The 27,890-nt window shown below is 44.2% G+C and overlaps 2 protein-coding genes across 6 annotated transcripts in view; one reads left to right on the forward strand and one right to left on the reverse strand.

Moving 5' to 3' along the window:
• The first annotated feature begins 227 nt into the window (after window positions 1–227).
• LOC134414529 (fibrinogen-like protein 1) lies at window positions 228–9,455 on the forward strand. 4 transcript variants are annotated; one of them, XM_063149238.1, is made up of 9 exons: window positions 228–440; window positions 678–805; window positions 1,940–2,021; window positions 2,740–2,950; window positions 4,009–4,168; window positions 5,310–5,407; window positions 5,487–5,575; window positions 6,978–7,168; window positions 8,100–9,455. In XM_063149238.1, the coding sequence occupies exons 3-9, from the start codon at window positions 1,950–1,952 to the stop codon at window positions 8,287–8,289; spliced, it is 1,011 nt and encodes a 336-aa protein (XP_063005308.1). In that variant the 5' UTR covers window positions 228–440; window positions 678–805; window positions 1,940–1,949; the 3' UTR covers window positions 8,290–9,455. The 4 variants fall into 4 exon arrangements, with proteins under 4 accessions (XP_063005308.1, XP_063005309.1, XP_063005310.1 ...); XM_063149239.1 differs by having other exon boundaries at window positions 748–805; XM_063149240.1 differs by lacking the exon at window positions 228–440 and adding an exon at window positions 483–589.
• The window catches only part of THSD1 (thrombospondin type 1 domain containing 1), a 29,843-nt gene continuing 11,156 nt past the window's right edge, over window positions 9,204–27,890 (reverse strand). For both annotated transcript variants that reach the window (XM_063149237.1, XM_063149236.1), the window contains exons 3-5: window positions 26,456–27,421; window positions 18,926–19,084; window positions 9,204–14,685 (exon numbers count right to left, since the gene is read on the reverse strand). In XM_063149237.1, coding sequence (XP_063005307.1) covers window positions 13,310–14,685; window positions 18,926–19,084; window positions 26,456–27,421 — 2,501 coding nt within the window. In that variant the 3' untranslated portion in view covers window positions 9,204–13,309. The remainder of the gene's footprint in view (window positions 14,686–18,925; window positions 19,085–26,455; window positions 27,422–27,890) is intronic.

Raw genomic sequence — 27,890 nt, forward strand, 5'->3', positions numbered from 1 at the left:
TGTTTTCTTTAAAATAATCTGTAATTCCTTGGCCATAATACAAAGGGAGGCACCCATCTGTTTGGTTTTGTGGTTTTTTTCTCTTTTCCACAAATGTCCTAGTTTGTGTTAACTAGCAAATCTAATCATCCAGCTCACAGGAGAGTTACACAACCCTCCCAAGATTTCAGTCTAACAGCAAGTCTTGCTTAATACTCCCACATTTGCTTCTTGCTTCAGATTTGCAGCTTCTTTGGCATTACAGCTGTGCTCTTATAAAACAGATTAAACAGCAAAAGGAATGCTGAATGGAAAAACTGTGTTATTTCCACCTTGCAGGACTTACTGAAATGATCCTGGCTGGGTTAAAACACGAGCTGAAACTCCCACAGGGCGCATTAGTCTGAGTGATTCACATAAACACTCAAAGAAGTCAGTCTTGGTTGAGCTTCCTAGTCAAGGTAGGTAATAGTACATCAGCAACAGAGCCCCTCTCCCCTCTCCTTTAGAGAACATGGTTGATAGAAGCCTTCTGCTGTTTACTCTCACTGGGAAGCAGCAAGATGAGTACTGGGTAACAAGAGAACTGGGTAACAAACTTGGGGCTTGGGTAAGTCTTTCACATTAGGAACTGAGATGCCTTTTCTGTGAAACTGCCTAGTGCTGTGAAACATTCTTCCTCTGTGCCCTTGATGTAGGTCATCTGGAGAGGAAAATCTCATCAACCCCTTGAAATGCAGCCAGGTTTATGACCACTTCCTTTTGCAGTTGACTTTTAGGGGAGATAATCTTTCCGGGAGGAGGTCTGAAGAAAGGCAAGTTACAGGTACGTGCATTTCATGTGTCTTGGTAAAGGTGTAGATGGAGTTGCTTTCTTTCTCTCTGCTCTGCACTGTCTGGTTTCCAGGAGCTGTCACTCATCCCACCCTTCCTGGTAACTTTTTGCTGTCACCAGTGGGCACTGCATGGGGCATCTACCTGCATGTCATCTTTTCTGGGCAACTTCTGTGGAGCTCTTCTTCCCTCAGCTTGCTTTGAGCCCTGCCTGCCCATCTTGGCAGAGGGCTCCTCTGTTGCAGCAGCTTTGGTGGTTTGGAAGCAGCTCTAGGATCAGCTGCTGCAGGGATGCTGATAGAGCCACAGCTGAAACAAAGCACATCACTCAGAGCACAGAGCTGGGGAGCCAAGTTTCTGCAGCACTTCCAGATGTGAAGCAGGGGAGTTGGGTTTAGCCTAGTTTTCAGATTTTCTTTTCTTTCTGATTTTGTTGGGCTTTTTTAAAAGCACGATGCAAGCACGCTGAGAACAATTTGTACCGTTCACTCACATTCAGCTGCATGTTCCCAGTGGCAGTCACTTAGCATGTTTTCTAGCTAAGACTCTCCCATCAAAACCACATCTGTGTGTTGAAGCAGATTGGCAGTAGACATCTTGTCCCCTGAAATCCAAGGAAAAACTATTTCATGTCCACTTTGTCACATGTGTGACTTGGCCTCCAAGGTAATCCCATCCTCACAGACCACTCCAAGGATGAGGAGGGGAATGTCTACAGTCACTTAACCAGGAGGCAAATTCCTCTTAATTCCACTTTGAGAAGTTTGAACTGAATAAACTCTGTGGGATTTTGAAAAGTCCTCAAGAAAACATGATTGCTGAGCAACTTCCTGTGTGGATACCTGGGAGGAGATATGGAGGTTGCTGGAAAGTCACACAGAGTATTTATTTCTGTGGGGAATCAGAGCAGACCTGAGCCTTTATCCCTGTCAACATACTGCACTTGTGCTTTAGCTTCTCCTTAATATGCATCTTACCCTGATTTTGTCCTGCCTGTAGTTTCAAGCAACCTCCTTAATAAATCCTGCAGCATCTCCTGGGGAATTAAACGTAAGTGTGAGGGGGGATTAAGTTGTGAGAGGAAGTAAAAAAGGTTCCATTACAGCCTGTCAACGCCTCTTTTCAGGTGATAAGAAATGTGTGTGATGATGCATTGGTTGCTGCTGCTCCTTCTGGTCAGCTTTGGCTCACCTGCACCCAGGTTTTCGGTGTGTATATTTTAGCTGTTTCTGTACTCTCGATGGTTCACCATTCCCAGTCATGCAGAGATGGACACTCCCCCACAGGAGGGATGGAGAGCTGCAGGAGCAGAGCAAAAAGGAATCTGTCTGCAGCTAAAGGAATGTCGTGCTGATAATACAGGATTTTCATAGCATTAAGGGCTGTACAGCTGTCTGGGAGACTGAACTGACATTACTAAGAATTCAAAACAACAACAAAAACAACAACAAAAAAGTATTTTAAAAAATGTATTTTTGTAGCCAAAATATCAGCTCTTTTTCAGTTTTACACAAAGCTAATTCTGGAACCTTGCTGGTTTCACCCATCTGCAGTGCAAGAGCCAAGTTTTCCCTCTCTTATCATCCTGAGCACTTTCATAGTTTGCAAACCTTCCCCTTGAGATCATTAAGTGGGGTCAAGACAAATTATTTTCATCCAAAGTAAATTTTTTGTGCATCTGATCGTATTCTGGCATGTTCTAATCCATATCAAGGTTGTTTCAGGACCCCCTTTTCTGCTGGACTCAATTCAACAGCTCATGCTGTGCAAGATTTGGACATCTTAGGAAGAGATCACCATGAAATCATGGTGATCCACATAGGCAGTGTGACATGCTAGGGTGAAGAGGAGACAGATATTCCTTTCTCTGTGTCTCTCCTTACCACTGGCTGAATTGTGGGGGGTTTTGTTTTGTTTTCTCCATAGGACAAAGATATCTGCCTCCTAGACAACAATAAATTAAGACAAAGGTTAAAACACCTTCAAGATCTGCTTTACTTATATGAATTGCAGCTGAAGGACATACTGGAGAACACTTACCACAGGACGAAAAGTGAACTGTTCTCAGGCAACAGGAGTGAGCAGCATGAGACGCTTTTACCCACAACCAGTGGAAATTTGATAGTGTATGACCAAGGTACAGTTTGCAGTAGCGTGCCACAATGTTTATTTCTCCCTGCAGTGTCCCATGTGTCATATTTTATGTCTGCTAAAAGTTTAAAATTTTTTAAGTGGATTGTGATTTAAAATACAGATACATGGGAAGGAGAAGAGCTGACTGGTTGCCCTGACACTAAAAGATATCCCTTGGGGCTAGAGTCACCTACCCTAGCTGTGGGCAGCTATTACCCAGGTACAAAATGGTCATCTTCAGCTGGGCTTCTTACCTGAAGAGAGGAACAATCACTTCTTGTGTTTGCCATCAGATTTACTTTAGGCATCTGCTCTAGGAATAGATGGGTCCTGTTCTTGAAGAGCCCATCTTCCCTGTGTGGCTTAGGGGAGCCCAGAGTGCCTGGTTCAGCTGCAGCTGTTTGGATGAGCCAAGCCTCCCTGTTCCTCAGCTCTCCCATTACTTCTGTGGCATAGAACAGGAACAGGCACTTTGTTCCTTGGTGTTATTTTGAGAACATGGTCATAAATGACATTGTTTCCTGTGGCCAAGACTTTAGCCTTCAGGCATTACATTGGAAGTGTGAAGCACTGAGATCCTCAAAGGCTCTCTCCTGATACAGCCCTGGTAGAGTTGGACACAGGTGTTTAGCCTATTATTTTAGAAATATTGTTCCCTGATCTCATCAGAAGTACAGCTGAGGGTACCTTACCTTCCACATGGAAATTAGCTTCCCTGCAAATGATCTTGCTGACAGATAAAGTTTAGTCTCAGGTTTTCATGATATAGCCCCAGACTAAGCTGCAGCTGTCCTGCATCTCACCAAAGATTTGGGCATTATTCCCTCAGAGGGCATGGCTGTAAAGGCTCTCAAGCCTTAAAGCTCTTTGTCAGGCTGGCAGTTTGCAAACTGGTGTAGCTACTACATTGCTGCACCATTTCCTTTGACTTCACAGGGCTTGCAGAGCTCTGCACAGGCTGGCCAAGTGTCCTTGTCCCACAGAGTGACATGTCCTCTTGGTGGCACACAGCCCTTGGCTTTGCCCCCAGCCCATTTAACAGACAGGTACTGTTGTGCCCAGATTGCTCTGCAGTGTATGGCCGGAGGAGCACCACGAGTGGCTACTACCGCATCAGGCCCAGGGCGGACCGAGAGCCCTTCCTGGCATTCTGTGACATGTCCGATGGCGGGGGCTGGACCGTCATCCAGCGGCGCAGCAACGGCAGGGAGAACTTCAACAGGTGCGTGCATTGTTCTTGCAGCAACGGGGCTTGCAGTCTGGCCACCAGCTCCTACCCCTGTCCTGCTGCCAGGCAAACCCCCACCCTTGAGAAGCAGGATGTGCAAGACTCTATATTAGTGAGGATAGTTTAGGATTAGGACAATCTGGTGGTACCTGTTGGCAGCAGGGGGCCATTTTCAAAATGGATCTGCAACTTGGTGAGAACTTCCATGGGTTCTCTGCATTTGAATGCATATTTTATCATTATTAAAGACTGTCAAAGGCTCCAAATTGGCAGGTGTCTGCTACCAGTGCACAGACTGAGACCTGTTGAACAGATCTGTTCTGATATGAGGAATTTTGTTCAGCATGTTGTAACATTTATTATCGTATTCAGATAACTTTTAAAAATGCCAAACCAGATTGTCCTTTTCCTATGCAAAATCCCAGAGAGGTGACTTTCATACTGAAATTTAGAGCAGGAGAGATGCTCTGGTAGCACAGTTCAGAAGAAATGTCCTCATGAAGGTTAATTAACTATCACAGCACACACAATTTCAGGGCATATCTAATGCCTTCTAAAGTCTATGCAGTGCATTGCAAAGCTACCTCAAGTGACTCTAAGGCAGCTTACCCAGAGAGTGGCAGCTATCTAGCCAAGGTAGTTCAGGTGAAATAAAAACATCCTGAAGAGGAGCATTGACTAGTATGAAGGTCAGGCAGAATGAATATCCATAATAACAACATGAGAGAAGGAATAAACACAGGGTTACTAAAACTCGAAATGATGACACACACTGAAGTATATGAGAATATCAAAGGTGGAGCAGGTGAATTATGACTTGCTGGAGAACAATATCAGGCGTTTTGCTGAAGAACAATGTGACAGCTGCTGCTTTCCCTTTCCTTTTAACTGGAAACATCAGTCTGCAAGCACTGCATCTAGCAGTTTGAAGGTTTGATCCCCATGTATGTGTGTGCACAGGTTTAGCAAGGGAAAACGTAAGCTGCGAGTTGTATTTACTGCTAGATGAGTCAGATACTTTTAGAAAACAGTATCTAGATACAAGTGAAGTTTTAATTGTTACCATTCTCAAGTGTCACAAACTGTCTAATCCCCTCTCATGATGAAATTTATATCTATACATTTTTCTGCACAGGAAATGGGATGATTACAAACTGGGATTTGGGAAATTCCAGGGCAAGAATGATGAATACTGGCTGGGAAATGACCACATCTATGACCTTCTTGCTAGAGGTCTGAGTATTTTTTCTCCATAGATTTCTCTCTAATTTGCATTAAGTATTCATCTAACATGACACAACTTTATGTTTAGGAGAGAACTCATTAAAGATTGACCTGATGGACTGGCATGGGGAAAGACGTTATGCAATCTATGAAAATTTCCAGCTTGCAAATGAGCAGGTAAGAAATGGGAGAGCAGTGATTTGCTTGCCTTGGTCTGTGAGGGTGGGGCAGTGCATACACAGCATCACACCAGTATCAGGGTTGTATCTACAGCTCTGCAAAACTGACCTGCTCTGGTTTCCTGGGCTTCCTAGTTTGTGTGACTGACAAAGAGCCCTGGGATCAGGGACATAAACCTGGGACTTCTTCCTTACAACTGAGAGCCCAGGTCAGTGGGTGACAGGAGCACATGTTTGTGCCCTCTTTCTAACTGTGCTGCTGAACAGAGGGCAGTTCCCTGGCCACAGGGCACAGGGATTCCCACATATATTTGCCTCTGGCCTCATGATTAAGAGTCTTCTGTGAGTGAGAAAACCCTTAGGGTTTGAACTTCTGCAACTAAATGGAACCCTGTTCTCCTGCTTTCTAAGAGACTGTTTCAGACTGTCACACAAAAGGCAAATGCCAGAGCAAATCCTCTCAACTTTATTTTAAAATAAACGAGAGAATTCTAATCAAAGCTTTGAGGAGCAGTTCTAAGTTCCTATCTTCAAGAGAGGTACTTGTAGCACTATACCCACTGCTACAGACACAGAAAGCCCAGAGTCAGACACATCCTGTATTTTCATGCGATGCTTTTCTAGCTGTAGACAGTGTCCAGCTCCATACAGGTGCTGTTCTTTGCAGACTTGCCTTCCTGAACACCACATGTAACTAGCTCAAATAACCAAGGACACTGCATGGACCAGTCCTAGTTCCAAATCCATCACTGCTCCAGAAATGTGCACATTACACTCAGTTTGCAATTAGCGGTTTCTTACGAAAAGTTTGAACAGCTGCATTTCAATACCTTACTGCCATTTTTCATAAAGAAATGAGGCCAATAATGACAGGAGAAAGCCCACAACACAAATGTGACCATCCACTTAATATCTAATATCTCTTCAACCTGTTAGTTGTGTACAATGGAACTATTATTCTAAATATTCCTACCAGGACCAGATAATAGAAATCAGATGGCTTCTCATCCTTGGAAGAGCAAAATGCCTAAGCATTTATTCTAGCTGAAGAACTGCTCTGTTTAGGAAGGCAATTACTTGACACTTGGCAGTTTTTGCTAAGTTGTTCTTGATCAGCTAGAAAGAGCTTTCCATCTTGCTGTAAAGTGTATTAAATGGTTGTTGAATGACAATAAATCCGGAGCCTTTTGTAGCAGCAGCAGTAATTACCAATCCCTTCTGGAAGTTTCAATCCTGCATTGATCTACACTAGGATCATTAAAGCATGGAGACAAAAGTCACCCTTGACTTCAACAGTGCTTTTGACAGTGAATGAAATGTCCAGAGCTAATTTGGCCTCAAAACTGTGAGGAAAGGCAAAAAGAATGGATGTCAAATAAATGTTTCACATATTCTTGCAGGAAAATTATAGGTTATGGTTTGGCACCTATTCTGGTAATGCTGGCGACGCTCTGTCTGGTGGGAGCAATTTTGAAGATCAGTGGTCAGCTTCTCACAGAGGGATGCAGTTCACCACATTTGATAAGGATCATGATCAGTTCCTGGCAGGCAACTGTGCATCAGAGAACAAGGGTGGCTGGTGGTTTAACAGGTATGGAAAACAGCTGATTCCTCTTGGATGGGTAGGTTGTGGGTGGCTGCACAGCTGAGAGGACTTGCCTGCCTTACAGCAGCTGGAGGCTGCTGTGTGCACTTGCCACCTCTCACAGCCAAACCTACAGATCCTCAAAGGAAAAAAATTTACTACTTTTATTAGAACAAAGCAGGTAAGTTGAATTCACTTTAAGAAAATGGGTCAGAACAAATACATGGGGGACAATGACCTGGAAGGAAAAGAGCTCAGTTAAAATTCCTGAAAGTGCTTTGTGTTATACTCCAGTGAAGAAAACAACTGTAGCCATGGTAAGGTGAAGTGTGTACGAAGAACATTTCCCTAGAGTGGACCCTCTGTCTAAGAGCAGAGCTACCCCACAACAGTTATAAGGGTGTATTTGCTGTTTGGGCATGTGCCACACATCAGTGGATAGGGACTCATGTTTAACAGCCCTGGAATCTGGGATATAACACTCTCAGATTTTCTCTGCTTTAGTACAGGATGAGCCTCTTAGACCAGATTCTCATCACATACCACTTGAAATTGGTGGAGCTAAAAAAATGTACATCAATAGCAGGATTTACCTCGATGAAAAGACATCTGCATTTTTAGGTGTCAATATGGAGCTGCCTACACTTGAGCTAGAGTTTACCAAAAGGCACTACACCCCTTTGTTCAGGCCATGCAGTTCTAATGCCCATAGTTAATACACCTGAAGGAGTCAACAGGCAGAATTATCTGACCAGTGTAGGTGTCTGCTTTAGGATGACCCACATATTCCTGTGTTCCACTAAAAGCATTAACCATTTAGTCCATCCTGTCCTGGCATATCTAGATATCTGTTGTGTGAGAACAGTACTTTGCAATGACGCAGTATCTTCTCATGCTAAACTGAATTCCCTTCCTGTCTTTCCTGCGTTGTTCCAAGGTGCCATGCTGTGAACCTCAATGGGCGATACTACAAAAGAGGGAGGTACAGTGGACCCCATGATGACGGCTTGGTTTGGTCGACATGGCACGGGATGTGGTACTCACTGAAATACTCAGCCATGAAAATCAGGCCTCCATTCTTTATCGACAGAGAGAGCGGAGATGGTGACAACAGCCAGGCCAGCTGAAACTGCTGCTTTGGAAAGAGAAAAGCACAGGCTGAAAAGAGCGGTGTAAGTTGATAGCCAGTGCTCTGCTGCTGCCAATCGCCAAACCTGCACTTGATAGCTGGAGTTGCACCTGCTTCTGCTACCTGAAGCTAACAGCATGAGTTCTTTGAGCACAGCCAGACAACATTTTAATAAAAAACATATGGATAACAGTCATGGAATAACCAGAGATTTCTTTTTCAGCAGTTTTCAAGATTTTGTTGAAGAATGTTTCTTTAAAGTTCTCTGGACTTAGAAGGATCAAGCATGTCCTTTAATCAATCTATACTTTTCAAAGTCTTTCTCATCTTGATTTTAACCATCAGTGTTTCCATTATGAGAACATCAGGATAGAAAGCACAAGGGGATGGGAATTGGACTTCATCTGGTGTGCCTTCATTAGTGCTTTGATCTGCTTCAGGAGAATGTTTTTAAGCAACTTTCCCTATGGTTGTAATTGCCACACTTCAGATGCAGAGTGTTCCTGGAATGTGTGAAACCAACCCAGAGGATGGACATGCTCCAACTGCTAATGTGCATCCAGACTAAGGCTGCTTCAAAGTAGTCTGTCCACCCACAATGTGGACACTGTGAACTCCATTCCAACAGCTTCCTGCTGCAGATCCACTGCTAGAGTACACCACAAGACATTAAAGCAGACAATCCTGCCAACCAGTTTTAAACCCCAGATTAAAATTATGTAGATTTGACTAAAATTAAGGTGAACACAGATATTCCTAGGAGCTCCTAAAATGCAGTCATTCTCCTGTACATTCTCCTGTAATTTACCAGATGACCTTGCATTAGTGAAGAGGAATTAGAAAGTGATTGAACCACAAGGCACACTGCTTTCATTGTCTCACTGGGTGAAATGAAAGAGCAACACAAATAACTGAAAGAAATGGAATACTGAAAATTTATTTTCTACAGCTGTTAATAACAACAATTAAAAATGAACAGCAGAATCAGCTTGATGCAAATAATTTAACTACCATGCTGTAGAATAAACCTGCTTCCTTTTATTCTGATTTATAATAATTTTCAAACTGATATTTCTCTTCCATTTACTTGCTTTTATATCCATACATACTGTAATTTGAATACATATCGACAGAGTGAAATAAAATGGTCTGAGTAGGACTTAATACTTTTTAGCTGGTTTTCAACAATAGGAATGTGAACAGATATCTGGATCAAAATCTTGGACACCTCATAATATGAGAAATGTATTCTTTCAGTGTTGGCTCTGGTGCTTTTTCACTTGTTGTCCTGGGTAGTTGAAAGAGTCTGCAAGGTAAGTTTAATTTTCATGGCTCAGGCTGTCCTGGAGACAATGCAGAGGAATGAGGTGAAGGTTCAGTTTAAAACTTGGTTTGGTTCCTTTGCTTCCTAGACATCCCAGTGACTGCAAGCATAAGCATCCCAGCGTAATGGGCAGCACTCCAGGGAACTGTGCTGCTAGAGCCTGTGCCCTTGGCTAGACTGCCCCCCTGCCCTCTTCTCAAGCATGCTCATGTGGCGTGAAATTTTCACCAACATGTCTGAAATGAGATTGTCCTTGTGAAGAAAGGGCTGCAAAAAGGCAGCACTTATCCTTTCCCTTCTGATCACTGCTTCTGTATTTTGATACGGTAAAATCTCAGTGCAAGATTGTAACTGCATGTTGGGACATAAGGAATGACTTTGCACACATTGTAACTGTGTGGCCTCTGAGGAGCACTGGGGGCAGAAAGGATAATTTTTATTGTTTTGAAGACACAGAGAAATGTGAGTGAAATAAGTTCATGCCTTCTGGCAGCTGATGCTCAATCCCATCCTTCAGCAGAGAGCTAAGGAAGTAGGGCAAACACTGTGGTAACTACAGCATTTAGGGGACAGCATTTGTGGTCTGGCAGTTCATTAAGCATCTGGTAACCCATCTGATAATGGATTATCAAGGTGGAGATGAAGTCATCAGGGCTAAATCAGACAACTAGCACCCAGTGCAGTTCCTCAGTGAGTGAGCAATGAGTGATGTCAAATCCAGACTATGGAGCCTGTTTCCCTGTGTGTCAGGATGGAGGGGCAGGCATTAGAGCTGGACTGCCTTCAGCCAACATCAGTGTCAGGGTGTTTCTCCTGTCTCTGAGAGGGAAAGGGAGGCCAAGGCATGACAAGCTGGGAGGGAAGAGGTTTACCCTGCTGCCTTTGATGTAAAATGTACATAAGTTCATCTAATGCATAACACAGCCCAACACTGGGACAACTTTACAGAAAGCAGCATCTGATTTAGAGCAACGTTGCCCCTTCTCTGCCCTGCTGTGGCAAAGGAAACCCCCTCTGAGATGCAAGGGTCACAGGGCTTTGTGCAGGAGCCTGCAAGTCCCACAGCACACCTCAGGAAGCATTTCAGAACCACCTTTAATCTTAATAAACAGGGTAGAATGGCACTAGCTGAGTACTTAGTGGATCTGAGGGCTAGCGCCAAGCTCCAATCCCTCCTGCTGAAGCCTAGGGGAATGCTTGCTGAATGTTGCTGCACTGCATATCTGGTCTCCCATTTCTCCAGGGTCTCTCTCCCATGCTGAGAGGCTCAACAAAGCTTAAACACATACTGCAGCCCTGCAGCTCCAATGCTGATGGATCCCCGCTTCAGGGAGAAGGTACTACCACAGACCTTACCTTAGTACAGGCAGGGTAAGTAACCTGAGCAGCAATTGTTCCAGAGCCGTGATTTCCAGCTCACTAAAGTCAATTTAAAGCCTCATTACATTTGATTGCCTTTGGATAAGTCTTCAAGCGTGAACACATTTATAGATGCTTTAAACAGCTTTTCAAGCTGACAGTTCATGGGAATGCATCGCTGGTACCAACACCACGCTGGGCCAAGGGCTGAACATGAGCATCTTGGCATGGCTCCCGGGAAAGAGGGAGCTCACATCACCCACCGAGTCAGATCCCTCACTCCAGCAGCAGCTGCAAAGCATTACCCATCAGAAAGGCCATTCAAACAGCCAGATTTGACTCTGGTGGCCAAATGCTGAGGCTTGCTCCTCCTATGTTGTCACAGCAGGTAACACCGTGTACCTGTCAAGCTACCTGTGCCAGCTTTGGACACTGCAGCGGGGTGCCATCGGAAACTGGCAGCTTACACACAGCAATGCTGCTCTCCCTTTAATATTGCTGCTGGTTTGTGGGGGAGCAGGGCTGGGGGGGAAGAAGTGTGGGATTGGGAAATCTCTCTGCTCAGAAAGCCAGTTTTGAGAAAGATAGCAGGCTACATCATGACAATGGAGCACATGCTAATTTTGCTTTCACACCCACAAGGCAGGTTAAAGGGCATGTAGGGCTAGGCTCCTTAGGGGAGAGTTGATTTCAGTCTAATAGTCCACTGCCTAAACCTTTCTTCTCTTACACCAACCTCCATGGGGAGCATCTCCTCTTTTCCTGTTTCTGCCCACTAGCATTCCCCTGGTCTTTGCAAAGTCCCCAGAGAGACGGTTATCCTAACAAATGGTAGAAAAGTCTTAGTCATCCACAAAGCCTGAGCTCTGCTTCTGCTGTTAATTGGAGTTCCAACCCAACTCTGAATACTTACAGCAAAATCTAATGGCAAATTTGTGATGTCTGGTTTTAAAACACAACAAAAAAGCCCATCATGGTTTTTGTAGTTCACTGTTACTGCTCTCTACAATTCTCTGAAAGGAGGTTGTAGCAAGGCAGGAGTTAGTTAGCCCCTTCTCCCAGGTAAAAAGTGACAGGATCAGAGGAAATGGCCTCAAGTTGTGCCAGAGGAGATTTAGATTTGATATGAGGGAAAATTTCTTCACTGAAAGAGTGGTCAGGCATGGGAAGAGGTATCCCAGGGAAGCAGTGGAATCACTGTCCTTGGAGGTGTTCAAAAGGTGTGTGGATGTGGCAGTTAAGGGGTATGGTTTAGTGGTGTTACGTTAATGGTTGGACTTAATTATTTCAGAGGTCTTCCCAATGTAAATGATTCTATAAGATTCCCTGTGAATCACCAGATATTGTCAAGCCATTTTAATTTTTTCTTCCCAGAATGGGTATTAATCAAATAATCTTGTTGTTTTCTGGTTTTGTTCATAATTTATTTTGAGCTTGCCATGGTAGTATTATTGTCAATGTACTTACATTAAAAAATTTCAATAAAGGAAAGGATCACTATGGAAAGGATGCATAATTCAACAGTTCTCTCACTGCTTTTGACAGGTAACATGCTGCGGTGACATTTCTGTGAGGACTAAAATCTGATCACCTGTTTTCTTTGCCCTCCCTGTAGCATGCCTTTTGTACTAATTTCCTGCAAATATTTGTACATTGTTTTCTTGATATAAATATTGACAGTAAGAAAATATCAAAGTCTTGAATGATGAAAATGTCTCCTCAATTTTAAATTCACTCAAATATTCAGCATCAAATGTTTGCACTTTCATGCAACCAGCTAAAACACCCCCCACCATATGAGTTATTTGAGCAACACCTACAAATCAACACAGTTCACTGATGACTATCACAAAAATTATAAAAACTGCTCACAGATTGAGCTTTGTGCTTTCTACATGGGAAATGATTCACTAATCAGGGCAGATGGTTGAGGGTGCTGGACAGTGGATGCTTCAGTATCTCACAGTCTATCAGTACACAGTGGACAAGGTGGGAAATGTCAGCGGCACTCTTCATTTATGATGCACAAAACATGATGCTTTACACAATAAAATCTATTGGCTATTCCTGAGCCACACCTTAACTAACGTGCTCCTTCCCAGGGTACTTTGTGTGTCTTGTACACACATACATACAAAAAATAATTATATGAAAGCACTTCTCAGAAATTAGAAAGGAATATGTTCCCACAAGCCAGACCTGGGGCATTACTCCCTGCTGCTGTGTGTAGAGGTAACATGACTCCTGCTCTTTCTTTCATCAGAAGCCAAGTGATCCTGCAGATCCTCTCCCACGCACGCACGCACGGCACTCCTGCAGGGCCGCGATGAGTCACTCAGATCACCAGCTTCTCCATGCTCAGAGTGCTTGTTTCATCTTCTTCATTTGAGCCAAAATACCCAGGGAGGTCGATCATCTGTTGCTCTGCCTCCGTTAAGCCAAAAGTAGAATTGTCATAAAAGGCAAACTCAGGGTCCAGGGGGAAGCTCTGGCACTTGTCCCTTCGATACTGGGCAGGGCTGACGCTTTGGCCTCTCTGGGAATTATCTTTGCCATTTGGGCCGGTTTCTTTCCGCCACACACCTTTGGGGTTAGGTGAAGGGCCCCTCTTACTTCGGCTGGGCTCAGGCTTCTCAGCTGCCCTCTCCTGACCAGCAGGCTGGCGATCCGTGATCAGGTCCAGCTTCCTCACCGGGGGACCTGCCCTGTGGTGGGGCTTTGTGCCATGGCCCTGTGGTTCACACCCCAGCACAGTGCCCTGGGGCTGATCCAGCTTTTCACAAGCTGGATTGGCGTTTCTTGATTTTGGCCGTGTCCTGTCCTCCAGACCATGGTCCCACATCCTGGTCCTGGAGTTGTAGAGAGGAGTCTGTCGGGGTGTGAGAGTGGACATGCTTCTCTCTCTGAAAGGCCTGGCCTTTTTAGTTTCATGGAAACTGGCTGTTCTTCTGAACTGCGAATTTCTGTGACAGCCCCTCTCAGGCAAGTCCACTCTGTTATCCTGGTGCTTGAAATGACCTCTTCTTACCAAGGTTTGGGTAGGGCTCATTGCAGGATTGGCCTGTGAGAATGGAAAATCCAGCCTAGGGTGCGAGCCTTCTCCCAGGAACTTGGGCTGACTGGCTGGCTGGTCCAGGAATGGAGATTTGATCCGAAATTTGTTTGCCGCTGCCTCCTCTTGGTTTTCCCCACTCAGGGGAAGCATGGTGGTGGCACCAAGAACCGTGTCCGTGAGAGGATTCTGAGAGACATGGTACACCTTAGTGGTCTCTGTCAGGCCTTTCTTCTTCATCTCTTTCAGCTGCTGCTGTGCCAGGCGGTAGCTGAAAATTGGAGGGATTATTTTTTGGGCATTTGGCTGAAAGTTTTCACTTCCAGAGGCATCATCTTCTTGGGCAAATTGGAGGCTTCGCCTGTAGGTTAGGGGAATATTAACAGGAGCATCCCCTCCTTCAGCAAAGCTGTCCCGTTGCTTGTTACCTTGGCAAATGTTCTCCTCATCTGAGTTCTTCCGGAAGCCGGGGGAATGGACGGAGCTTCGTCGGACAGCGGTGCTGCACTTCTGAGCTCTGCAGAGCTTCCTCCAGAGGGTGATAAGAACAGTCGCAAAGATGATGAACAAGCACAGCGAGATACCTGTGATGGTAACTATGTTATTTGCTTTCTGGTCCTCTCCTGGCTGAACAGAAGGTGGGGTGGGAGGCTGGACAGCTGTAAGAAAGAGCACACACATCTGTCAGAGTTGCACTGGCAGCAGCATTTTGGTATTTGAGGATGGATACTTCACACAAAAGAAGCCATTAATACAGTACAGGAAGTTGTCTGCCATTAAAATTTGTTCATTGGAGATGACTTACTACTTGATGGCTTCAAACTGGCATGAACATCTACTTACTTTAAACCAAGACTGCCACAGACCTTTTAAACATAATAGTTATTTTTTCCTGTTCTGCTATTTCCATAAGGTATTACTGCATACCTGGAAAATGGCGGAACTCTGCCTTTCTTTATGAAGTACATTTAGACTCCCCGTTGAAAAGTGACATAAAGGGGGTAAAAAGAATTCAACCCAGGCAAGTGCTTCAGGTATCACTTTAAAATTATTTTTAGGAGAGCTTAAGTGGGTGTGAGAATTGAAATGAATTTGAAGAGAGAGGCAGCATCAGGAGAGGCAATGCAACTTTTCTAAGCAGTCCTCTGAGGATGCTTCTACCACTGTCTGGTGCCACAGTCCCAGAGGACAAAACCTTCCCATGGCACAGCAAGCTTTCAACTGAAAGTGCCATTGCTCTTTCTCTAGCATTCTACTACCATTCTGATACCCTTCACTTGTGGACTGGAGATGGGACTTTGAACAGTGAAGAGTACTCTGCAAACCTTTCTTCACTGAGACAGTAATTAGCCACCAGGACAGGCATCCTAGGGAAGTCATCACGGCCAGAATTCACAGACTGTCTGGACAATGCTCTCAGTCATGTGGTTTAGCTTTAGTAGTCCTGGGGGAGCAGGGAGTTGGACTCTGTGATCCTTATGGGCCACTTCCAATTTGAGATATTCTGTGATTCTAACCCATAATGTGACAATCACAGAGTGGTCCATAGCCCAGTTTAAACCTCCCACTTGCCCATTCCACCACATTACAGATGGCTGAACCAATGACAAATTGGTAATTCTTTGTTTTGAATGAGGTCTCAAGTATTTCAGGGGCAATCCTGAACAGAATACAGCATGGTCAAAAGTGGATTAATCGGTCCAGTAGCTAAATTTAGTATCTGTTAGCATCTGAAGCATGACTCTTCTGGTCACACATGAGCTCTCTAAAGCCATGAAGATTTTATTGGAGGACAAGGCTGGCTAGTTGCAGTTGACAAGAGCTGGCCAAGAAGGTGTGAGCTCAAACAAAACCACTGAACAACCATGCCCTAGTCTCTAGTTTTATCCAGAATCCAAAGCCTTCCATCAGACTGACAGCCAGCTGTGAGACTTGGCAGGTGCTCCTGCCTGCACCACAGCGACTGCCCAGGAATAGGAAATGTGACTGCAGAATAACAAGAACTGGACACCATGTACTTCCCATAATTCAGGAGAACCCACACTCAACAGCAAGCTGGTAGTGCAGCTGTTAGGTGGGCAGGATGCACAAAGGCACTGATGAACACAGGCTAGAAGGTCTCAGGCTGCTACGGAACAGAAGTGCAGGGTGCTGGGCTGGGAAGGAGATTCACTTCCCTATTTCAGGGCTACCTAACAATCCCAAGTCCTCTAAAAAATCCTGCCATTGGATTAACTTTGATCTTTGTGTCACTCTGAGAGCTTGAAACCAACTTAAAAACCAAGACCACTGCCTGCTGAATCTTATGGGAGGATCTCTAAAATCTGCATTCAGTCCAATGCCCCTGTGCCAGAGCCCAGAGCACTGCTGCTCTGGATACCTGAGAGGGGAGTGAACAAGCTGAGGAGGCAGGGCCAGCATTTGCTCTATTCAGCACCCCTGCAGCAGAGCAATTCATTCATTTCTCATCCTTCTCTCAGTTGTTTTTGCTTATGGATATTTTCCAAATATTCCATTCTCTATTTGTAATGCATGCTGTGCTGCATTGTTTGGGATACATAGCTAACAGCAAGGAACTGAGAGGTTCCAAAAAGGATTGGGTCCGTATGGTTCACTTCTCCCTGCACCTCATTGGCCCCTGCACCATGCACAGGCCTTGCTCATTCAGCAATTTGCTCCATCTGCTGGACTAATGTCTGCAGAGTTATGCTGGAAACAGAGCCTGTCTCCTCCTGAAAGCTGCAGACAGCTGGAATGGGAAGGGTGACGGTGACACTCCCAGCTTGAGATTAGGCAGTGGATGAATACTGTAAAGTCAGAGTGTCAAACCCCTTCTTGAGCAAGCTGAGATTCAGTGGGATGTAACCATGCATGTGATTCTGTAAAGGAAGCTGCCCCATGTGGGAGCAGGAGGATTAGAAAGCACGTACAAGACAGAAGCGAGGTATTTCCTCCAGATGATCCCACTGCAGTGGGTGCAGACACAGCCTCCTTTTCCTCTGTGCTCTCTATGCATTAACCTTCTTATTAACCCAGACACCTCACTGGAACCTGGGGATTGTCCAGACCTGCTGAGTCCAACCACACTGCCACAGCTGTGTGCACAGTGTGTGCACAGGATGGTTGGAAACCATCATACACATGCTCTGCATGCAGGGAACCCCCTTCAGTGAGTTCCCTGCACCAGGACTGCCCTCTGAGTTCTGAGCTCCAGAGGTGGGGAATGAAACTGGCTGGTAAGGAGACAAATCAAATTATACACTTACAGACATACCCCTCCAGAAGAAAGACAGAAGGCAAGGGACAGCACAGCTCAACAGCAGCTTTGGAAAAACACTAACAACCCCACTGTGTTTTGGTGGTGGCATTGCTGCCCACAGCAGCCTCAGAGAGCCTGGCATAGTGAAGACAACTAGAGCAGGGCTGGTTTAAACTGGGGACCCAAAGCACCTAAATTGTTCCTTTCTGCTTTCACTCAGAGCTTTACTAAATAAGCAAACCCACATGGCCAGCGTTTTCAAGTCATTAAAAACGTTAGACCTGTTAAAACATTCCCAGTGCTTCATGACCGCTGACAACACGTAATACCTGGTTTGATGGAATATAATTTTTAGTATTTTCCGTTCACCCAAACTTTTGTTAAATACAACCCATTTCCTGCAGTGTTCCACAACACATTTCAGTCCTGCCTGTATACTTCTGAGGCCTTCATCCCCAACACGTGAAGCTGGTTCAAGCCAATACTTCCACTAAAAACAGTCCTCCCCTCTTTCTGCTCCAGCTGCACATTCTCTCCCCCTGCTGTCCTTTCCTTTTCAGTGGCATAAACACCACAGTGGCCACAGGCAAAACAACTCTCCACATCCCCAAACTGTCCATTTTTTTAGCTGTTTCTATTCCAGTTCTACACACAGCACTTTTGCAAGCAGAAAGAAGTGCCTGCAAGCAGCCAAAGCAAGGAGTAAGGCCTGCTGGTCACTTTGTAATAGCTTAAAATATCTGTTAAATTATAGTCTGAGATCCTAGCAGCCTGCACAGTTCCCAGGTATCTTTCCTTCCACATCCCCATCCCCTGTGGCACCTGTGGGACACAAAGGCACTGCAGCTTGTAGATCAGCTTTCTGATCTCTTGGCATCAGCACACTCCTTTTCAGCAGGGAGTTTGCAAGAAGCAAAAGTTTTGCACAGACTAAGCACCAGTACCCTGCTAAAAGAGGGCACTTCTCATGCCCCTCAGCAGCGGCTGTCAGCACCCAACTATGGTGCTGGCACAGCCTGATCCAGCCTCACTAGAGGCCACATGCTGTAATCCACCTCATAGAAGGCTCAGGTCTCTTGTTTCTGCACCCACTTTCCACCCAGCAGCAGTGGCCAGTTGCTGCCGATAGGTAAGGATTTATAAAAGCTTTATAAAGCCTTACCTATCAATAACAGCCAGCCTGCCCTGTCACAGGCCAGCAGAAATGGCAGGCTGGAGCAGGGGAAGATCTGGCACTACCACCTCAAAAAACTCACAGAATGGAAACCTCATACCACAGGTCCCAGCTGGAACCAGCAACCTTTTTTAGCTTTCTAATAAGTTTCCACTGGAGCCTTTGGCTTTTACTGAATGTGTTCTGATAGCCCCAAGATCTCTCTTTCAGGACTTCTCCACTCTCTGATCATCCTGGAGATTTTAAACTGCACCCATGGCATTCAGAAATATTATGCCTTGGAGCCCTATCTCCAGTGTTCCCCAATCAGATGTGCAGAGGCTCCTGCCCTACTCCATCAGCCACAGGAATGTGACAGCCCCCCAAACCAGTATGACTGAAAGGGAGATGGGATGTTTCCATTTCACACTTTGCTATTGCCAGGGGGGTCACAGCACTGGGGGAAGGGGACAGCAGAGCTACGTACACACACACTCCTCCAGCGAGCACAGGGAAGTCTCCCTCGGCGATCCAGCGCAACCTGGTTTTGCCGGCGAGGAGCTGAGGCACTCTCGGAAGCGCTCGCGGATTCCGTCCCCACAGGTGACGCTGCACGGGCTCCAGGGCTGCCACCGGCTCCACGTTTCTACAAACACACAAGCTCACAGCAATGAGGAACGTGTCTGCCTCCTTACCTTTAATGACACAGTCCTTTGTCTTCTTTTTGAGAAAAACAGCAATAAATAACCAAACAATGCAAACAGCAAGACCAAAATAGCAAGCGGCATCCAGGGATGGGCCAAAGCTTCCACTTGTTGTTTTCCTTTTTTCACCCCAGTGTCAGCCTGCAACACAGTGGTCAGTCAACTGGCAGGCAGGCTCTCTTGGAACAACAGCAAAAGGAAATGAATCCACAGATCTTTGAAGTGGGCTGGTAATTTATATATTCATCCAATTCTTGCCTGACAAACAGTGCATTTACAGCAGGATAATTTGATTGAAGTACAGTTACTGCTGATTTACATGACTGTGACAGGATGATAAGCCTACAAGGCCTAACGAAATGACAACATTGGTTCACTCTTTTATTTCCAGCACATAAGCGTATTATTGAATCATTCATCTGGCAACTTACAGGTCTCTATTGTTTTATTGCTTATGATTAGGCAGTTAACTCATGGATGGAATTTTGCATGGATGGAATTTTGCATTTATTTATTTTAACTGGAGGCAGACGCAGGTTCTAACACTATATTATAATTTTTTAATGTGTAATAAAATCTCTCTTTTTCTTAGACAACATCCTCATCCAGTGATCTCCACATTCAAACTTTACAGTGAGAACCCAGAGAAGTAAAGATGGGACCATTCCTGTCCCTGTGTGACAGCGGTGACACTGAGGCAGGGCCACCACTTTAAATTCCAAACGAATGCATGAGCTCAGGTGCAATCTTAAAAGATAAAACCCCTGGAGATGCTCCTATGGGTCAGCTGACTTTGACAGAAAGAAAAACAATAGACTTCTTAACTTCATTTCACTGCCCACAGATAAAGTAGAAAAACAGCTAAATATTTTTTTTTTAAAAGTAAACCAAGTTAAACTCTGCCCTTTTGGATAACTTATGATGTTGCTACTGCCAACACAAGCTGTGATTTTTAATTTTATTACTGCTGCTAGCATGCCCCGAGCCCTTAACCAGGTTATGATGTCCAAGCACTAGAGAATGTTGCATGACTGAAAATGGCTTTATAATTTTATATTTTATTGGTTGCTGTATTGTTCCTAGTGTGTTATTATTTTTAAATGTCTCTAACAAGAATAAATACAGCTGTGTTTCAATAAGCATTAATTTGTAACTGCTTTGGGCCCTGTCCTACACAGTTTTGTGACCATGTCAGCATTAATGTGATCAGCCTAAGAGGAGCAGTGGAGCTGCCCTCCTGGTGCAGGTCCTCACCTGCACTGCAGGACAACAACAAACCATGTAAAGTTTGCAAAAACACATCAGTTAGCGAGCCAAGGTACTACTGAGGGCAGGAAGAAAAAATGTTCATAATCAATAGTTAATAAAGGGCTCATTGATACCTTCTCAAGAAGACTTCATAGTATCATATATACCATAGGATCTCCCAACAGTTTTCTTCATATGAGGATCATGAAGGACTCCAGCAGTGTCCCCCACCACTGGTAGAGAGGCTAGCTGAAGGACCTACCTCCTTGTAGACCTACAGACTCTTTGTGTGAGCAGCTTGGTGAGTTCCTGTCATAATTTCCAGTGCATGAGCTAACCTGTTTCCCTCTCTCCACATTTCCTGCTCATCTAAACTTCTGTTAATTAAAGTCAGATGCAGAGCCAAGCTCAGAAAGGTTCTGGTTGCCTCCAGTGCTAACACTGGTGATAGTGGAGGGTGCTCAACAGGCTCCACATTGATGCCTGTGGGTTTCAACATACAAGAACATTTAGGATGAGTAATTTCCCAACACTGACGTCAAACCTGACGTGCCCATTGCTCCAGGACACTTTTCACTGACTTGGACTTTGGCTAAAGGTATAGAGTTCCTTAGCAAAAACACTTGGCATCCATAGCTTTGGGGCTAAGAAATGTGCTTCAAACAGCAGGCAAGCAAGAAATGTTCCAGTTCCCATGAAAGATGCGAGATTTAAACTCCTGCATCTTGCTCTGCAATCCCCTGCAATTACCAGAATGTAAAAGAAAATGAAGCACAGTTATTCTCCCCCAAGGAAATGAAATTATTAACCTCCATTTAAGACAAACAGATTGAAAATGCCAGGGGAAAAACCAGAAGGTATGCACTGCAAACTAGCTCTAATAAGCGTGAGGTTTCTTCACACACAATTGAGGAATCAATTATCAATGTGAAGACATCTAACTGATGAGTTATTTTGAAATAGCTGACAGTTGGCAGATCTGCCAACATGAAAGATAAATGCAATTAACTGTGTTAATTATTGCTCTGCATAAATTTCTCCCCTCAGATTTCCATGTTCACAAGATTTTGCGCATGCAGCACTGTCCATCAGCACAGTCAGCAAGGGACACTCAGTATCATCATCATCCTTCCAGCCTGACACACACCACCAGTCTTAAACACTTCAACCAGGCCAGTGGTGTGGGACAAAATCACTAATTACTGACAGGTTCATGAAAGTATCTGTGCTAGCCTAGGGGACTGCAGGATATTTTTGGAAGCTGAGATCAGTTTTTAGGTCCTGAAAACAGCCTCTCACCCTTCCATGGAAATGAAGCTTGGGCGCACTGAAATGGTGGCATGTTCCAACAGTTACTAATTTGGACAACGAAAGGAAAAGGATCCCTTTAAAGAAAGAAATCCTGGGAAAATTAGAGTCTTTTCCCCACAAACAGGCATTGTTAAGAAATGGGGAGGCACAGCCTAAAAATAATTTTTTTCCAGAAGCTGAGTCTGTAAAACTTGATTTATTCCAAATGTGTGGAGATGAAGCATTTATTGACACAGAAAAAGTGGATGGGGTAGAAACCAGCCCTAGCACACCCAAATCCCCTGCATATGCCTGTTTCTAAATCAACACCCAACTCAGGTACAGATTCAGGCAACAGAGCTAATTGGTTCTCAGAATTTCCTACCAACGAGCAGATCTGACTTACACATTCTTATTCGGGAAGCAAAAATTTGACAGAAATTTACACCCCTGCCTGACCTCTAGATGCTCCATTTGCTCCTCTCCTCCCTTACTGAGCACTTTCTTCTTCAGAAGGTCTTCCTCCACATTCCTCTTTCCCTTTTCAGGCAACAGCTGCATTTCTTATGCCCTGCCATCATCCCAAAAGCAAAAGTCGGATGAACAAAATTAATTTGTGCTGTAGGCAACTGCAAGAGACTTCAGTGTAAGTCACACCAAAGTTGAAATTAGTCTCCAGAGTGTAACTAGGAACCGGAAAAGAAAGTTAATTAACACCAGAAATATGAAAAAACACCTTTTTCTATGCTTTAGCATTACTTATTAATATTATCAGTCTTGTTCTGAGTGTTTCAAGCAGGATACAGACTAGAACATGGACAACCTTCTAAGGAGAGCAGAAGTCTCACTGCTGGGAGCATTTAAATCTCAGGTGAGCAAAGCACAGGATTAAGCATGGAAAAGCATCAGCCTGCAATGCATCTGCTGCTGGATAGGATGATCTAACAGAGTTTCCTATCTCAGACATCCCAATAATCCAGTCAAACATTGGGGAAAAAATGAGCTGCGTGTTCCTCTGTGAAACAGTGAAGAGCCCATCAAGATGAATGAACTCACATCTCACTGTTAAATTTTTCACTGACTTTGACAGATTCTCCAGTTAGGGTCTACAGAAAACTGCACAAGTGCTATCTCACAATTAATGGATGTATTCCCCACCTTTAATAGATATAGTCACAGTCTTGGATAGCATAAGTTTTTTGTGACGCTTATTCTGAAGCTGATTGCCTGGCCTCGAAGAGCTGCTGACCTGGCCCACTCAGGGCCACTGGCAGCTTTCTGCTTCCTAATCCATACACAAGTCAGATTCCTGTTCCAAAAGGCTGTACTAAACTTGGCCTGAATGAGGAATAAAGAGCGGGACTGACAAAGCACCAGGAATATAACTCATGTCTGATTTATGGAAAAGACATGTGGTAAAATCATATTTTATCTCATCGTCTGTGGTTTGGATGAAGATCATTTTAATGATTTAGGAACTTTGATCATTTACAAAACAATATCTCTGCTTCACAACAATAGAGCATATGCTAAATGAAGTAAGAACTGGCTGAGTGACAGATTGGATATGCAACTGTCAACAGAAAACCATCATTGAGTGAGAATGCATTTGGAGAGATTCCAGAGGGATCAGTATAAGGCTCAGTGCTTCCCTAGTTGACATGAAAATAAATATAAACCATTACTGAGAAAATATGTCCCTCCTGTAATGACACAAGCAGACAGTGCAGTTGTATGGAGCAACATAGGGTACTTGCTAAGTTAGGATAATTAAAGGAAAATAGATCCTAAATCAGCAAAGCAAAAAGGAACTGTAGGAAGAAGGAATGAAAATTGCAACAGCAGGATGGCAGACTCCATACTGAAACAGCTCAAGAGGAGTTTACAGGGCAAAAGTAAAGTTTTTTAGGGAAAATTGCAAATGCAATCAGTGGAATGAAAGCAGAGGTAGGGATAGGGAGAGTGCTACTGATCAAGGAGCATCAGTGAGAACGATGTCTGAATGCGGCACACAAATCTGGTACCCTGGCTGTCAAATAAACATGAGTGTTTAAAATAACAGAAAGGGAGCAAAACAGAACCAGTAGATTAATCAAATCCTGAAGAAAATGCCTTCCAATTGAAGACTTCATCTTTTCAGTTTGTTAAAAAGAACACTGAGAAAATCTGGTAGAAGTGAGATGACCTGGATGTGTAAATGTCTTTGTGAGGCAAAGACAGTAGGATAGGAAACAGCTATCAGAAGGCAGCAGAGTAAAATTCAGTTACCAGAGGATGAAGTTAGATTAACTTTAGTTATGAAAACACACAAAGTTTCCCTTTTCAAAAGAATAAATAAATTAGAGCATAGCATTGAGGGAAATTACCAGATAAGTCTGTTTTGTGGTGTCTTCAGCAGAAGACTGGATAACTCCCTGCAGGGTAAGTGGCAGTCAGATGCAAAGACTAGCTGTGGGGCTCAACACCAGGGTAACTGAATGAAAAATGATGGCCCACATTGCACAGGAGCCCAGACTTGAGATTTATCACCTCTCCTGGCCTTAAACTTCAGCAAGTCCAAAGCAGAAATTAGGAGACTTGAGGAGAGGCACCTGCTCCGCAGCAGTCGCGTGTTTTACACAAACAGCTATTGGGGGTCTTTTGTAAGCAGGGCACCTCTCAGTGCCCTGCAGCAAGGGGAGGGGGCTCAGGGGAGCCCCTTCCAAAGGAGCCAGGAGGTTGATGGCCATCACAGGCAGTGCAGGTTTGCTCTGTCTGTCATGGCTTCAGGCTGATGTGCCCCTCCCAGAACACCCTGCTCCTTTCAAATTCTGCCTGCAGGCTTTGAAGTCTCACAGATACAGGCACAAAGTCAGATGTGCTGCAGCCTAATTAATTTCAGGTTGACATTTTATTTACAACTACATGGTGTGGCTTTGCTTTCATCGGCTTTGTAGATGAGATACTCTTCACTTGGCAGCTATTGACCTAACTCTGCTTTTCAAGAGGCATAGCCTGATTCTTTCCAATGTGGTTGGAAGGACGGGGATGCGGAGGAACCCAGGGAAACAGAGCAGACTGCAGGGCACCATTGCTTAATGGAGATCTCATCAATTAAACCATTTAAATATTGGGCACAGTATCATATCTGTACCGTATGCTAGTGATTTATCTGTCAGGGTAATTATCTAAATCATATCAGTGTAACATACCACCCAGGTACAGATGAAAAACTAGAATTCTGTCTTCCTTTTTACTTGTGAATTACCTCTATTAAGAAAATAAATATGCTTTCATTTTTAGATAGACTTTCTTATGCCAAAGGAAGACAGCGAGTGCCAAAAGAAAATGTAGATGGGAAGTTAAGATGAAGAGAACTATGCACTGGATTTGGCATGTGTTGAAAACAGAGGTCATTTTTAGTACAGAGAGTTAATTAAATAGCTAACAGTTTTAGAATTTGTGAAATAGCACAAAATAAGATGCTAGGAATCTCATTAATGTAGGCTGTGTCTGAGAGTGTGTGCTCTAGAGCATGTCCTACACTCCTGGTCTTCTCATGATCCCTCTCAGATGTTCATGAAGCTCAATGGCCATTTTTCGGCTAGAGATCCTGCACTTTCTTTTCAGGGCAACCAAGGTGGGGACGTGAGGAAAATAATGCACATCTTAAACCTTTCAATCCAAACTCTTTGAAGTGTGCAGTTGGAAAAGACTACTTCATTACCTGTAGACACAAGCTGCTTCAAATGAGAACATCTACCTTCCAGGGTGTAGGCAATGCAACCCAACCCAATCCCAATTCCCTTGTGCACATACAGCCCATCCCTCTCTGTGGCTGCCTTCCACAGAAGAGTGATGAGAAGGGTATTTGGCTCATCTGCTTCCTCTACCATGCTACTGTGCTTTGCAGACTGTCAAACCATGGACTGCCACTTCTAACACTATGGCTGTAAAACATACAGTTTTGGCTTCTGCCAACCAACACTCTCTGAGCATGCCTGATCACCAAAGGATTATATGGACCACCAGCTGTTCCCAGTTGGCAGATTGTACTATTCTAATCTTTCCTATAAGGAAAGGTTTGGCTATATGAACATGGCCCATGATCTGCCAGAAGGCCTCATGGGTCAGAAAATGTACCCCGGTCAGTTCTAAGCAGCAAACACATCTCTAGAAACACTTCTTTAGAAAACTTGTCAGCTGTCCAAGTGGCACAGCTGTGCCCTTCACTGTACCCAGATCCTGACTCATCTCACCAGAGTTTGTGCATCTAACAGGAAGAGCACTAAACTTCTACACCAAATGGGTAGAGAAGGACACCCATGTGAGGATTCAGCCCCTGTATGTTCAACACTCATGAATCACCCTTGCAAGATGCTTCTCAACTAAAAAGCTACACAACTACTTAATGTTGGGCCCCTGGCTTTTACACACTTAAATGTAGGTAAGACTAATCCTACCTTCAGAGTCTCCAGTGGGCCATATCTACCACAGTAGCTTCTTACCTCACTGAGAGGGAGAAGTTTCATTTCCAGCCCAATGAGATAGGTACATCATTCAGAATGCCCTAAGTGGTTCTAGTTGGTACCTAGCATTAACTTAGTGCAGCCTTAAGCTACCACAGTGGCACTTGTTATCAAATGTCCTTGTGTCCTCTACAGTCTATCTTGTTCCCACCTAAGTATGACATTACAACTATTTTGTCTGATGCAGGAGACCCAAAATCATTATCCATGTTGACTGGAAAGAGTGCTGATTTTTGGCTAAAAGAGAAAAAAAAAATCAGTACAAACCCATATTCCTTTGGATCAGTATACACTCCTTAACTCTTGCTGGAAAATAGCTTCGATTTGAGAAGTTGAGGAGGTCAAAGCAGTATTTGTTCTTCCCCACATCAAACAAAGTGCAGTTAAATTCTGTCCTGTTGTCTCCAGGCTGAAGGATGTTTTCATACAGCCAAGTTGTTCTTTGACTTGGATGCTTGAGAGCCTCTTTATAAACAACAATTTTTCCACTGATAGAAGCGCATGGTGGAGAGATTACAAAGACCTGAACCAAAGTTTTGCATGTGTCTTCTGCTGCCACAACTAGTCTGTATCCAAATTTGTGGAGGAGATCTACAGGTCCTATGGAGGCAATGATGGAATGTGTTTCTAATGATTTCAGTAACACAGTGATGTATATTTCTTGACTGACAGGTGGGCAGTCAAACTCTACCCACTGGGACCTAGACAGGGGGATTCCTTTGCTAGTTCTAATGCCCAGAGTCTCATCAGAGCATACTCTTCTGAATTCATAAAGGGTGCTGGTGAATATCACATCCAGTGAAATCACAGTCCTGTTCATGGCACATAACTGCTCATTTGTAAAAAGTCCAACCTGAAGGGAGCTCCCAAGCACCTCTGAACTCCTGTTCAAATCAATGTGAAATACAGGCCATTCCACATGGAGGGTGGGCATGCTGTTTCTGCTCCACTGAGCAGCACTGCTGTTGTCACTGGGGGAGACCATTCTGAACAAGAAATCACCAGCACTCTTGAAATGGAAGCACTCAAACACCACCGTCCCCTGGGACTGATTTGCAGGAAGCTGTTTTCTTGCAATTATCTCACTGGTGCTGGCATCCAATAAAAGGATGGACACATGCTCTGCTGTCACATTACCACCACTGTAGTACTGATATTCCACAGACACTGTGTCATTGCTGAAAGCTACATGATCCGGGTGCTCCAACAGGAGATACTCCACTTCGCCGAGAACTGAAAGGAAAAGTTCCACAACAGTATTAAGAAACAGATAAGTAATTGTTCCTATGGAAGAAAAGAAATATTTTAAAAATGGATATTAAAAGCGGTTCTCAGTCTTTTTCAAGTGAACCAAATGACAAAAAAAGAAAAGGTCCTAGCAATAGCAGTTGGAGCTCAACAGCTCTGTTCTGTGCAGGGATGTGATTTGGAGCAGCTCAAAATCCACTGCAGTAACACATTCAGGAAGGCAAAACCCAGTATTATCAAGCGGACCACAAACCACCCAAAAGATTAACAGAAACCTTAATTTATCAGAACAGATTCTCAAACTTTTCAACTTCTTTGACTTACAGATTTTTAAACTCCACAGAGGCCAGCTGTTTTTCAGCTTCAGCCGTAATTTAGCAAAAAAAAGACAGTGGTTTCTTATACAGACAGATGAAAAATGTCCCCCAAGTTAAATAGAATAGGAAGTCTGCAT

Source organism: Melospiza melodia, chromosome 2 (assembly GCF_035770615.1).
Source record: "Melospiza melodia melodia isolate bMelMel2 chromosome 2, bMelMel2.pri, whole genome shotgun sequence".
NCBI classification, from domain to species: domain Eukaryota; kingdom Metazoa; phylum Chordata; class Aves; order Passeriformes; family Passerellidae; genus Melospiza; species Melospiza melodia.

Excerpts from the sequence above, each read along its gene's own strand:
- LOC134414529 (XM_063149238.1), top strand. The coding sequence starts at position 1,950 with ATGTGTGTGATGATGCATTGGTTGCTGCTGCTCCTTCTGGTCAGCTTT. Across the intron at positions 2,022-2,739 it reads CACCTGCACCCAGGTTTTCG|GACAAAGATATCTGCCTCCT; the intron begins GTGTGTATATTT and ends TTTTCTCCATAG. Across the intron at positions 5,408-5,486 it reads CTATGACCTTCTTGCTAGAG|GAGAGAACTCATTAAAGATT; the intron begins GTCTGAGTATTT and ends CTTTATGTTTAG.